The 12300-nt window shown below is 30.4% G+C and overlaps 1 protein-coding gene across 1 annotated transcript in view; it reads right to left on the bottom strand.

Annotated features, from left to right (window-relative positions):
- Positions 1-12300, bottom strand: part of LOC107437451 (protein disabled) — a 43034-nt gene that overhangs the window by 11884 nt on the left and 18850 nt on the right. The window contains exons 8-11 of the mRNA XM_043049337.2: positions 7864-7983; positions 7474-7569; positions 4625-4717; positions 728-850 (exon numbers count right to left, since the gene is read on the bottom strand). Of these exons, the coding sequence (XP_042905271.1) occupies positions 728-850; positions 4625-4717; positions 7474-7569; positions 7864-7983 (432 nt within the window). The remainder of the gene's footprint in view (positions 1-727; positions 851-4624; positions 4718-7473; positions 7570-7863; positions 7984-12300) is intronic.

Below are 12300 nucleotides of genomic sequence, written 5' to 3'. Positions count from 1 at the left end.
GTTTGTAAAAAAATTTCGTATGACATTTATTGCATTGAAGGCTTCCACTTGGGTTACAGCTACAGTCTCAGGATCACTGTCATTGTCCTCACTGTCCACAACTTGTGAAACAATTTCAGAAATTGTAGCTTGTTCGTTGACTGCAACATTTTCCTAGAACTCGAAAGGGGTAATTGCCTTGTAAGGAAGTTAAATAGGCTTTTGTTAGAAAAGAGCTTCCTTCACTTCAGATAAAAATGACCTTATAAGCGATAACGACTTTTAAAACTTGACCATATATCCGATATTTTGCAACAAAGAATTCCTATTCAGTGAGCCGGGACTTTGAAAAGTGACCTTATATGCGGGGTGACCTTATATCGAGGTCTGACTGTATATATATATAAACATCTGCTTTGCTTAAAGAGCTTAGCTAAGTAAACAAGCAGAAAGTGATTAACCTTTGAGCCTCAATTAAGACTTTTTACAATCCATGAGCTTTGAAACAACAAAACTCTGTTGCTACTATATTATTCAAAAACTAAGTAATATGTAACAAAGAAATTACAATTTAATCATAGGAAATCATAGTTAATAACTACTTCTTTTTGTTCAGAAAATATGCATCATATCAAACACAAAAAAATTTATATATGGTACACTTTTTCTATTGTAAACTATTTACATTATATTGATTTATGTTGAACTAAAATTGAATCAATATGAAATAACTAGTAAAGAAAAATACTTTGTAGTGAAAAGCCAATGGAAGAGAAGCACTACTGGACTCAGAGATATCGTCTTCAGAAAATGATAGTCCAAATCCCTGTGATGCAGCTGTAGCGATGCTGTGATCCATGTGAGATATGCCCTATTCGATGTATTAAAACAATTACAAACAAGAATATTTATATTCTCACTATAATCAAAATAAATGAACTTCATAATCCAATCACTTCAATAATCCAAACTAACTATTTTAATACTACTTCAAAATAAGAAGAAAAATTTTTTTTCTAATAAATGAGGTTCAGCATTCCAACCATTTATTTTTATCAATAAATTATAAACAAGTAATATTAAAAATTAAAAAAAATTCCAGTCACTTCCTACTTAGGTCTACAAATAAAAATTTTATTTTAATTACTTTTTATCAAATAATTAGGTACAATTTTTCTCCCATATGAAACTAAAATTAATTAATGAATTAATATTTAAAATATGCATTTGAACTTGAGTAGTTTAATGAAAAGTATTTTATTAACGATTGAAAATTTGAACAAGATACAGTAGAGCGCCGATTATCCGAACCCTTATTATCCGAACGTCCAATTATCCGAACAATGTCTGAATTATTATTTTTTTTATTATTATTATTGCTTTTTTTATAGTTTGGAATACTTTTTAACCTATCGACAATTTTTCTAAATTAAGAAGAATAAACAATATCCCCTACATCTGAAGACCATATTTAATTTACAACCTTTTTAGCAGTTTTCTTATAGTAGCCATACATACATGTATTGTGATACAGTTAAACCTACATACCCCTTTAGCCTGTGGCGTTGCGGTCTGAAATGCGAAGTCTGAAATGCGGTCAAAATGCAAAGATACCAAACAACCCCACAAGTCACCACTTGTGGGGTTGCTTGGTATCTTTGTTAGAGTCCCCACTTAAACTCAAAAAAGAAATTAAACTCCAGAAAAGCTTTCCACATGAAAAATGTTTCCTAGAACGGATTATAGGTTTCTTCATAAATAACACTAAGTTTAAATAAATAACTATCTTTATTAACATTTAGGAAACTTGTAAATTTAACTAAAACATTCTAACATATATAAAACTTAACCACTTTAACATTGAAGCAGCATAGAAAAAAACTGCGAAAAGGTAACCGGCGAGAACATGCCGGACTGCTAGCTAGAACCGACGGGGAGAGAGAGCAAGCTGTGGGGAGGCGGCCAAGTTATATCCAAAACATACTGTGCACGTTTTGCTGATTTCGCCCTTCACGCATATCTCCATTCAGGTATGAGGTTTNAAAAAAAAAAAAAAAAAAAAAAAAAAAAAAAAAAAAAAAAAAAAAAAAAAAAAAATGCATCTTCTTTTAAACGAAATCTTTGCTGGATTTCTTTTGCAATGGAAAATAATGAAAAATGTGGTAAAATCAGAAATTGACAAAAAAAATTATAAAAAACTGAAATATGATAAAAATAATTCCAAATGAAAAAAAAAGTTTAAGAAAAATAATTAAAAATATTTAAAAGTTGAAAAAAAAAACTTTTAAACACGCCAGAGCTATTTTAGCTGCCAGTCCTAAGCCTACAAAAAGGGCGAAGGGAAGTTAGAGTGCATAAATAATAATCATTTACATTAGATTTTAAACAACTTTCCAATTATCCGAACCATGTTCGGTCCCGAGCAGTTCGGATAATCAGGTGTGTGGTATCAGACAACTATAAAAATATAAATTTGGTGACATGGACCTCGCGTACTACCACTTAATGGTCTTTATTGAATTAATCTAACACAGCGAATATAAAATAATTAAACATTTAAATGTGCGCAATAAACTATTTTCTTTTTGTGCAACTAGTTATAGTTGCAATAAGTTAGAAATTATCACTGATGTTATTTTTAAAATAGTATGAGGAAAACTGAATCCCTTATAGTAAACTTTAAAACAATGATTAACGCTTAACCAATCAGAAAATTCCATTTTGTTTTTCACTCATCCCTATTTAATTGATGAATTGATATTTGAAAAAAAACTGCATTAACATCGAGTGTCACTCACACTAAAAGTTTAAAAAAATATATTTGACTACTCGAGTGGATGAATAAAAAATATTTTATTAACGATTGAAGATTTGAACAAGATGCAGGGAGAATGTGAGCTAACAGTAGGAATTGAGAAATGGAACTTAATTATTATTAATAGTATTACATATATAAAAATATTCCTGGGACCATTTAATTACTGGTTCCTTGTCGACTACATAGATAAAGAATTGAAATTATAGGCTGCGAGTAAGCAACTTTGATTCCAGCAAGGAAATTTAACCCCAACACAAAATTTGAAAACGACATATTGTTTGTGGTTGCCTCCTCTTACATGGTGGGTGATACAGGACGGGGGGCTCCTACATTGTGAGGACCACTCAGCTGGGGGGTGGGGCATAAAAATTGATAGATTTATGAAGATTTAAAATGCAGAAAGCCTTATCTTTCAATTTGCTCTTGTAGAATATAAGATTTCTTTCAATTTGATTTTGTGGGGTATCTATTTCATTGAGGAACAAGAAACTTGTGTGCATGCAGCCTAAATAACATGATCCTTAATCAGGAAATCTCTCTATTTTTTTTTTTAAATTTTGAATTTAGTTAAACTACATAAGTAGAGCCGCGTTGGTTCAGAGGATAGAGTGTTCGCTTTCTAATGCGGTGAACCGGGTTCGATTCCCAGTCGATACGAATTCCGCATCCGGCGTGAACCGACCACAGTGCTGACGTGAAATATCCTCAGTGGTAGACAGATCATGGGTTAGAGTCTCCTTGCCATCAGGCTAACAATGGGAGGCTCTCGTAATCTTCCTCTCCATGTAAAGCAAATGCGGGTTAGTTCCATCAAAAAGTCCTTCACGTAGGCAAATTTCTCCCAATACTCGATCCAGGAGTTCCCTTGTCTTCTTTATTGGGTTCAAAATTACAAGGCTATGGAGTTGAACATTAGTAATTGTAAACCCATAAAATTGAGTCAGCTGTTCAACGACAGTTATAAAATAAAATAAAATTACACAACTAACTTAAACACTTTTTAAATTGGTCAATATTTGCAGTTCCCGAATGAAGTTTATCAATACTATAATTTATTTTATAACCGTCGTTGAACAGTAAACTCAATTTTTGGGTTTATAACTACTTATGTCCAACTCCGTCACCTTGTAATTTTGAACCTAATCCATAAGAATAGGGAACTCTTGAATCAAGTATTGGACTTTTTGATAGAACTAACCTGCATTTGCATTAAAAGGAGATAAAAACCATGAAAACCTCCCATGGTTAATCTGACATCAAAGGGACTCTAACCCATGATTCGTCTATCATTGAGGATATTTTATGGACTCGTATCGACCAGCCATTGCCTGGATTCGAACTCGGTTCAACTTATTGGAAGGCAAGCGCTCTATCCCCTGAGCCATGAAGGCTCTCAATACACTATTTGGAAGGGAAAAAACATTTTTGATAATTATTGTTACATACTTTGTGAATTTTCCATACTTATTATTGACAATAACATTTTCAATAGTGCTGATCATATACTGCGAGACAGTGAGTTCACAATATATTTTAAAAAGTTCCTATAAAAGCTTTTCCCAACCTGAAATTGCTGTATAAACAGAATTTACCTCGTGACTGACTTAATCAGGTTGGAAAATTAACAGTTTTTCTAAATTAAAAGGTACAACTTTATTCTGTCATTATTTAAAGGCCAATAGCATTCAAAGCTTTATTATATCACTGCCCTGTTACAATACAATAAAATTTATAACAGCTATTCGAAAAATGAAATTTTAAAAGAAAATAAAAACAAATTTAAAAGTATTCTTTCAGATTATGCTTCATTAAAATGCTTTTTCATACCATTTGTAGGTTATCCATAGTGAACTGCAGATCCAAGAGAGTAGCTGTTGATGCTTCTGGAGAGGCATTCTCATCAGGAAGTGAAACTCTATTCTAAATATTTTAAAGTCATTAATCAGGGTACGTAGCATAATCTTTCAACAAAAAATAAGCACCTTTTAAGCACTCAAAAAATATTTTTAAGGACTATGTAGATTACAAAATGCAAAATAATTAACATGATCATGATAAAATAACTTCTTTCTAACAACTTTTTTTTTAATATTCAAATAGCTAATTATAAAATGTTCAAAAGAATTACAGGTTCGATATCAGAGGGTGAAAAATGACGGTGAAATTGAGAATATCTTGCAATATGCACCAGAGTTGCACATGAGAGAGGAAGAATCTCATCGAACCCAGCTCAATAGACGCACATGCGGACTCGCAAGTATTTCAACAAACATGTAAAACGATTAGCGGTTTCATACGCTACCGACCAATGGCCCGCCGTAATGGATTGTGATTTGAATTGTGAAAACATTGAATAGAACAATGCGAAAAGCAAGCTTTTACATAATACATGGCGAAAATAGACATGGTAAAGAAAAAAATAATTTTTTCAAAAATGGAAAATTAAGCCCTTTTAAAAACACCCAAAAAAGCACTTTTAAGACCTTTTAAAAAACGAAAATTGAAAATAAGCACCTCTAAGCCCTTTTTAAAAATGCTATGCATCATGTAACACATATTTAACAGATCACAACAAATGAAGACGCATCATAGTTATCAATATTTCCAAAAAAAAAATTAAGGAGATTTTTTAAAACAAATGAATATTGCAGAAAAAAATAAACGAATAAGGAATTTTTAAAAAAAATAAAATAGGGATTTTTCAGGAAATATTTTTAAGATTAAATATTAGAGTATCCACTATAATTTTTCTTGAAAATAAATAACTCAGGGTTGCCACTTAAATCTGGAGAAAAACAATTCCTTGTGCTTTCCCTGTACATATAAGACACACTATATTAAGAGGAAACACACAATCACTGTGCTCTTGAATAACCTATATTAGTCTAGCTATACCAGTTTTAATTGATGGAATAAGCTTAACCCCTTAACAATCGTTTAATTTTCAAGAAAATGGTCATAAAAGTGCCTATTTTTTTATACATGTATTTGATTAGTGCTGACATCTATTTTGAAATAAACTAACTATCTACAATTATCTTAAAAAATATCCTGGTACTGCCATCTGGTGTATAAAATTAGAATTAAATTTTTCTCGGGCAAAAGAAATGAATTAGTTTTATTCTTATTGGCGTGTTACTACTGAACACTACAGCCTGGGAATATCACGGGAGCGAGAAATAGAGGGCGAAAGCTTACCCTGTCATTTTCACGGGAGCGAGAAGGAAGGGCTAATATAAGGAACAAGCAGGAGGACAAGCAGGGCTAATATAAGGAATAGCTTAACAACATACGTAAAACAAAAAATGCTATACTAAATAAAATAGTTTAGTATAGCTGAAATATCATCTTAAATATAAGATTGCGCTTTGAGTGGTCACCACTTTCAAAAGACAAAAATAAAGTTCCCTGTATTTTCCCAGTTTGTAAGGAAAAACTCAAAATTTCTGCATAACCCCTATTATTTTGAGTAGCTTTTAAATTCCCTGTATTTTCCAGGTTTTCCCTACTCTCCCTGTGGAGTGGCAACCCTTCAACTTTAGTAACTTTGCATATAAAAAATAGTAGCCTAAATAGTATCATCCTCAGAGAAATAATTAAGATGCTATTTTCATCCATGTAGTGATGTTTTGAGTAATAATTATAATAAACTAACGATAAAAATAACATTTCATGATACAATCTTACAATACAATAACTTAGCTAGATCAGTCAGAAGCTAGAGTAACCATTCTTTTACAAATTTGTCAAAAAACCATATCTAATATAACTTTTAACCTCATTAAATTTTTTCTAAAAATAATTTGAATGATTACCTGCATTCTGGTTCACATCTGGAATCTGGCTCAATTTTTCCACATTAATTATTTTAAAAAAAAGGGCTATTTTTGCACACGTTGCTCATGTGGACGAGTTATGGGGCTAGTGTTGACAAACTTGGTAATTTATTAAGCATAAATTATTTTCAACTCAGAAAGATATATCTAAATATATAAGGGTATACCACCACGGTCCAATGTGCATTAGAGAACATTTTATAGCTGCCTGAGTTACACTGAAAGCAACAGTGGTCTAACCCATAATTTTAATACATAAATATATATTTATAAAAAGTGGAGATATTTGACTGTACAGTTGATTCAAGCCAATCATTTTATTTTATTTTTATTGCCATCATCGAACAGCCGAGCCATTTTTATGGGTTTATGACAACAAATGTTCAACTCCGTAGCCTTGTAATTTTGAACCCAATACAGAAGACAAGGGAACTCCTGGGTCGAGTACTGGGAGAAATTCGCCTTTGTGGAGGACTTTTTGATGGAGCTAACCCACATTTGCATTACATGGAGAGGAAGACCACGAGAACCTCCCACTGTTAGCCTGACGGGCAAAAATTATGTTTTAGCTTAAAATTACAAGGGAATTTTTTATTTTAAGGGAATTTTTTGCTATTGTTAAGGGGATTTTTGGAGCCAGGTCAACAGTGATTTACCACTATTTACCACTAATGCAGCTATTACCACTATTTACCACTAATACAGAAAAATACTTTTATTATTTATACGTTTCTGAATTTAAAGCAACAGTGCTTAGGCATACATCTACTCACAATTACATGCCATCAAGACAACTTTGAAGCAAAACAAAAGCAAACTGTAAAATATTATTCAACTTACAGAATATAAAAGTTCATCGTGTAGATTGATAGAATGAGCACCATTCATGGAATTAGCACCCTTTTCAAAATTTGTAGAGTTTCCATTTGTTGAAACCTGAATTGATGAAATAGGGAATGAAGCATAATAATAAAAAAAATCTAATACAATTCCATAGTATTAAATTGTTGCTTTCTCAGTTTATAAATTGACATACTCAGAATACTAAACACAGATCACATTTTCAAAAAAAAATTTCATCATAAGTCATCATAAAGCGTGAGAAAGAGCATTTCATTTTGGATAATAAATTAAGAAAAGGATTTACAGAAAAGGAATAACATACAAAGATTAATTGAAGCTTTTTATATAACATATATATGTATATATATAAACAATCGCTTAACGAACCTTATTAGAAATTTCAGGGACTTCCTTTTGTTGAGATTCTTTTGCACTTTCAATTTCTTTCTTCTTCATATCAAGAGCAGCCAGGAAGAGATCTCTCAGGGTAAGGACAACATGAGAAGCCTATAAAAAAAAGAAATATATAATCTTTTTCTGTCTTCACAAATAAATTATATCAGAGGATGAAATTAAAAGAATAAATATTAGCCACTGGTCAAAAGGACTAAAAACTTTCACTAGTCCTTACAAATTCATACCTGCCAACATTGGAGAAATAAAATAACAGAGATTTTACTAGCGACACATCATGCATAATCATGTAAGTCAAAAAGAGAAATTCAAAATTGGAAATAATATAAGCACTTACATTTAGCAAAGTAAAAAATATGTATATAAATCTTTATGTAAAGAAGATTTTTTTTAAACCATTATCTATAATAACTTAAACAATGAATACTCAACCTACTGCAGTACTGACTAAATAGCACCATCTGTAGTAGAATAGAAGTATTTTTGCCATTAGTGGATGTTTTATCGAAAAAAAAATTTTTTTTTAATTTATTCAACAAATAAGGAGAAATTTTAAAATACACAACAGGTAAACTGGAGATAGATGCAAAACACAGGAGTCTTTGTTAAAAAAACAGGAGATATGGCAGGTATGCAAATTACTATTTCATTCAAATGATTGAGTCCCGCAGTTTACCGATCATTAAGACACAGTTCCCAACAAATCACCAAAATGAAGCATCACTGTTTACGATCAGTGGGCAGGTGGATGACGACTTGGATCCTTGTTAAACAATTCTACCGCAAAGCGCTAGACTTCGCATGCAAGTCTTCAGGCTACCGAAGCGGGGGTGCCATCACCTCAGCAGAGAATCAAAATTGTGATGGCATGTCTTCGAATCATCCTCAGAGATGTTTCCCAGGCTGTCACCAATAGCCCATTGTGCTGCTCTAGTGTGACGTAAAAGAACTACAACAACATCAAATGCCTGAACGTAATTTTTTTCCGAACCAAATATGAAGTAAATTCAATTTTGCAAATACAGTATTTAATTTTTTATTAACTAATTAAAAAATTCAAATTAAGATTGATATAAATTGAAATTTCACCCTCTTTTTAAGAAACTTGTTCATGGCTACATATTTGCAGTAAGTAGAATATTAAAATTGAGATTAAAAAAAAGTGGTATTAGTTAATATAAATAAATGAATAACATAGAATGTGAAGATTTAAAATTGTATGAAAAAATGCAGACAGAGAAACCCAATCAACTTCCCATTCCTTTACATTAAACTTACAGTAATTGGTCCCAAGTTGTCAAGTCCACTCATTGGTGACCCGTAATTAGATTTTAATAGTCTTGGACCAATTGACCACCATTTATTTCGAACGTTGAATCATACAATCAGGGTTATTGAGGTTTTAACTAGTACTCAGAAGTAAATAATATTCTTCCATAAGATTAGCAATCAAAAAATAATTCAATGCGTATTACAAACTGGTTGTTTTAATGGGATGCATCAAGTTTTAAAATTCCTAACAATATTGTTTAAAAGCATATAAAGCTACAATTTAGAAGAAATTTTAGCTTCTTAAAAGACTCTTTCCGCCAGTTAACTTTTAAAAAAAACGATTATTAATTGTTTCTTTATGCTTCATCTATTACTTCAACTGAAACAAGCTTAAAAGTATCCTTTAGTGACATATTAAAATTATGATCTGTTTCAAAGGGAGAGGATAATCTTTCTATTTTAAAATAGGCAAAATAATACAGACTAAATGATTTTTTTAAAAAAAGGCAATTTATTAAAGTTGCTTAAAATAGCATAATGCTTCCTTGATTGGTTTTAGTTAAATATTTAATTCAAATAAGAAAACAAAAGTTATTTATTCGACCATTAAAATAGGGGAAACAAATTACTCTCAAAACTGCCTTCAATAAATATAACTTAATTAATAAAAATGAAAAAATATTTTTACTGCACTTTCCTTTTTTTTAAAAACAATAAACAAACATTAGGGGGAAAAAAGAACATATAGACTGATTGTCCGTAAGAACAGTAAAATCAGAGTATCTGCCACATTTTAGATTTTCACATCCATGACTTTTCATGATTAATTCCAAGAACTTTTCATGACTTAACGAAGTTACTATTTTCTCCAACAAAAACAGAATAATGAATTTAAAAAGCATTATAATGACATTAATTGAAATGACAGGTATAACCAAAACTGTTATACTCAGCATCTTCATATTTAATGATTTTAAATTCAAAAAACAGTAAAGAAAGAGTTGAAGCAATAAAATAGCTGAGCAAATATTTTTTCTTTCTTTTTTCTGCAGAATTATATTCTAAAGATACTTTTCCTGTTCATCAGAAAGGAAAGAAATACTCCTGATTTTTCTGTTCTCATTTCGGAATAAGAAAATTTGCCAAATGACTGGCTTGCTTCAGCTAGAATTTTAAATTGATAAAATAAATAAAAAAATAATAATTCTGAAATCACAGAAGTTCAAAAAATACTTCTTTATAGAAATGATGCTTTTTCTTTCATTTTTTCAATGAACACCATAATTTTTGAAGAAAGAAAAACATTTTATATTTTAATGAAATATGACTGAGTCTGGATTTTGTTACAAATTCAGATATTCGGAACACCATGAAATTGGGGGGGGAGGGATTCCATCTTAAAAATAAAATTTTTCGGCCACCTAAATCGATGACTTTCCATGATTTTTTTTTTAAAAATAATTAAAATCATGACATTTCATGACAAATTTTGTTCAATGTCGATTTTCATGACTTTTCAGGTGCGCGGATACCCTGTAAATTTAATTTAATAAATTAATATCATTTAAATAAGTGGTCATTGGTTCTATTTTTTGAAAAAGGAAAGAAGAAAAAATTGTGAGGGAAAGTAAGACAAACAATAGTAGGATAGCGGCAATATAGACAAACTCTTCTTATAAGTTCTTACATAAAATAATGTTTAAATATAAAAAATTAGGAAAATATTTACACATTCCTCCTACTTTTTCACAATATAAGAAAGAATGAATATAGAGAAAAGGCAATTAAACATAACATGCTCTCCCACTAAAGGGCAGTGGGATCCACTAAAAAAAAATTATGCTAAAAATATAAAGTAATTCAAAGTAATATAAAGTAATTCAAAAATTTCAATAATTAACACTGAAAAAGAAAACTAACAAAGAACTAAACTGAAAAACTAACAGAACTGCCAAACATGAATAGGAAAAAATGCAGTAGATTATTGCAAGCAAGCAATAATACAAAAATTCTATTTCAATGGGGATTTTTTTTTTTAGGAAACTTACTAAATTTTAGGGAATTTTCTAAAATGTACAAAAATCAGGAGAATTTTAATTAAACATGTAGACCAGGAGAAACTGGCAAAATGCAGTAATCAACTGGAAAATCCTGGAGAGTTGGCAGTTTACATCTTTTCTGCATCAAGTGTTTCGGTTAAATAATACAAATTATAACAGAGAATAAACTAATAGTAATATAAAAGAAAAAATACTACATTAAATTTATAGCATTATTTAATTCAACTTTAAGCTACATTTCACACCAAGTATAAACGCAAGCAAAAGAAAATACGTATACACAATTACATTTTTACAATAACTACAATAATACAATTATGTACGAACAAAGAAAAGGCACTCTACAGCCACTATCAGCATTTTTTATAACTTATCTTTGCATTGATTCCCAAAAAAGACTGAGTGTATGTACAGTAGGGAACCGATTATCCGGAACGATCGGGACCATCGCTATTCCGGATAACTGACTTTTCCGGCTTTCTGAATCGCTACAAAAAGTCGTTTTTTTTATTGTTAAACTCAACTAAAAAAAATATTTTTTTGGAAATAATCTTGAAAAGAAGAAAAAACGATGGAGTAATACACTAATGATTATTTCCAAAATGATGGTAAGGTAAACATCTTTCAAAAAAGAAAGAAAAATCTTAAAATCTTATGAGGAAAAAAAAATTTTTTTTTTAAAAATTGCGGAAAATTTATCGAATTTCGTTCCGGTTTTTTGGTTTTCCGGTTTTCTGATTTCCGGATAACGGGTTCTCAACTGTACTATAAATTTGTTTAAAAAAAATTTAAATAGCATAAATCTTTTACTTGATCTTTTCACTATTTAAAATCTTGTTAAAAATTATGGCACACACAAATTACCTTTTTAATCCAAATGATTAAAATCAAGGTAAAATTTATCATTTGCATTTTTAATAACTTATCTTTGCATGAATTTATGAAGAAAAAAATTACTCTGTTAATAGGCAGTTTGAAAATACTACACATTAGTTTTAAAAAAAATTCAACTTAATTCAAATTATAATTAATAATAATATTCAGGCCCGTCCTCAACGGGGGGGGGGGAGGGGTGTCT

Source organism: Parasteatoda tepidariorum, chromosome 2, assembly GCF_043381705.1.
Source record: "Parasteatoda tepidariorum isolate YZ-2023 chromosome 2, CAS_Ptep_4.0, whole genome shotgun sequence".
Lineage (NCBI taxonomy): Eukaryota > Metazoa > Arthropoda > Arachnida > Araneae > Theridiidae > Parasteatoda > Parasteatoda tepidariorum.
The sequence above is the reverse complement of the archived record's forward strand: the minus strand, read 5'-3'. Positions and strand labels throughout refer to the sequence as shown.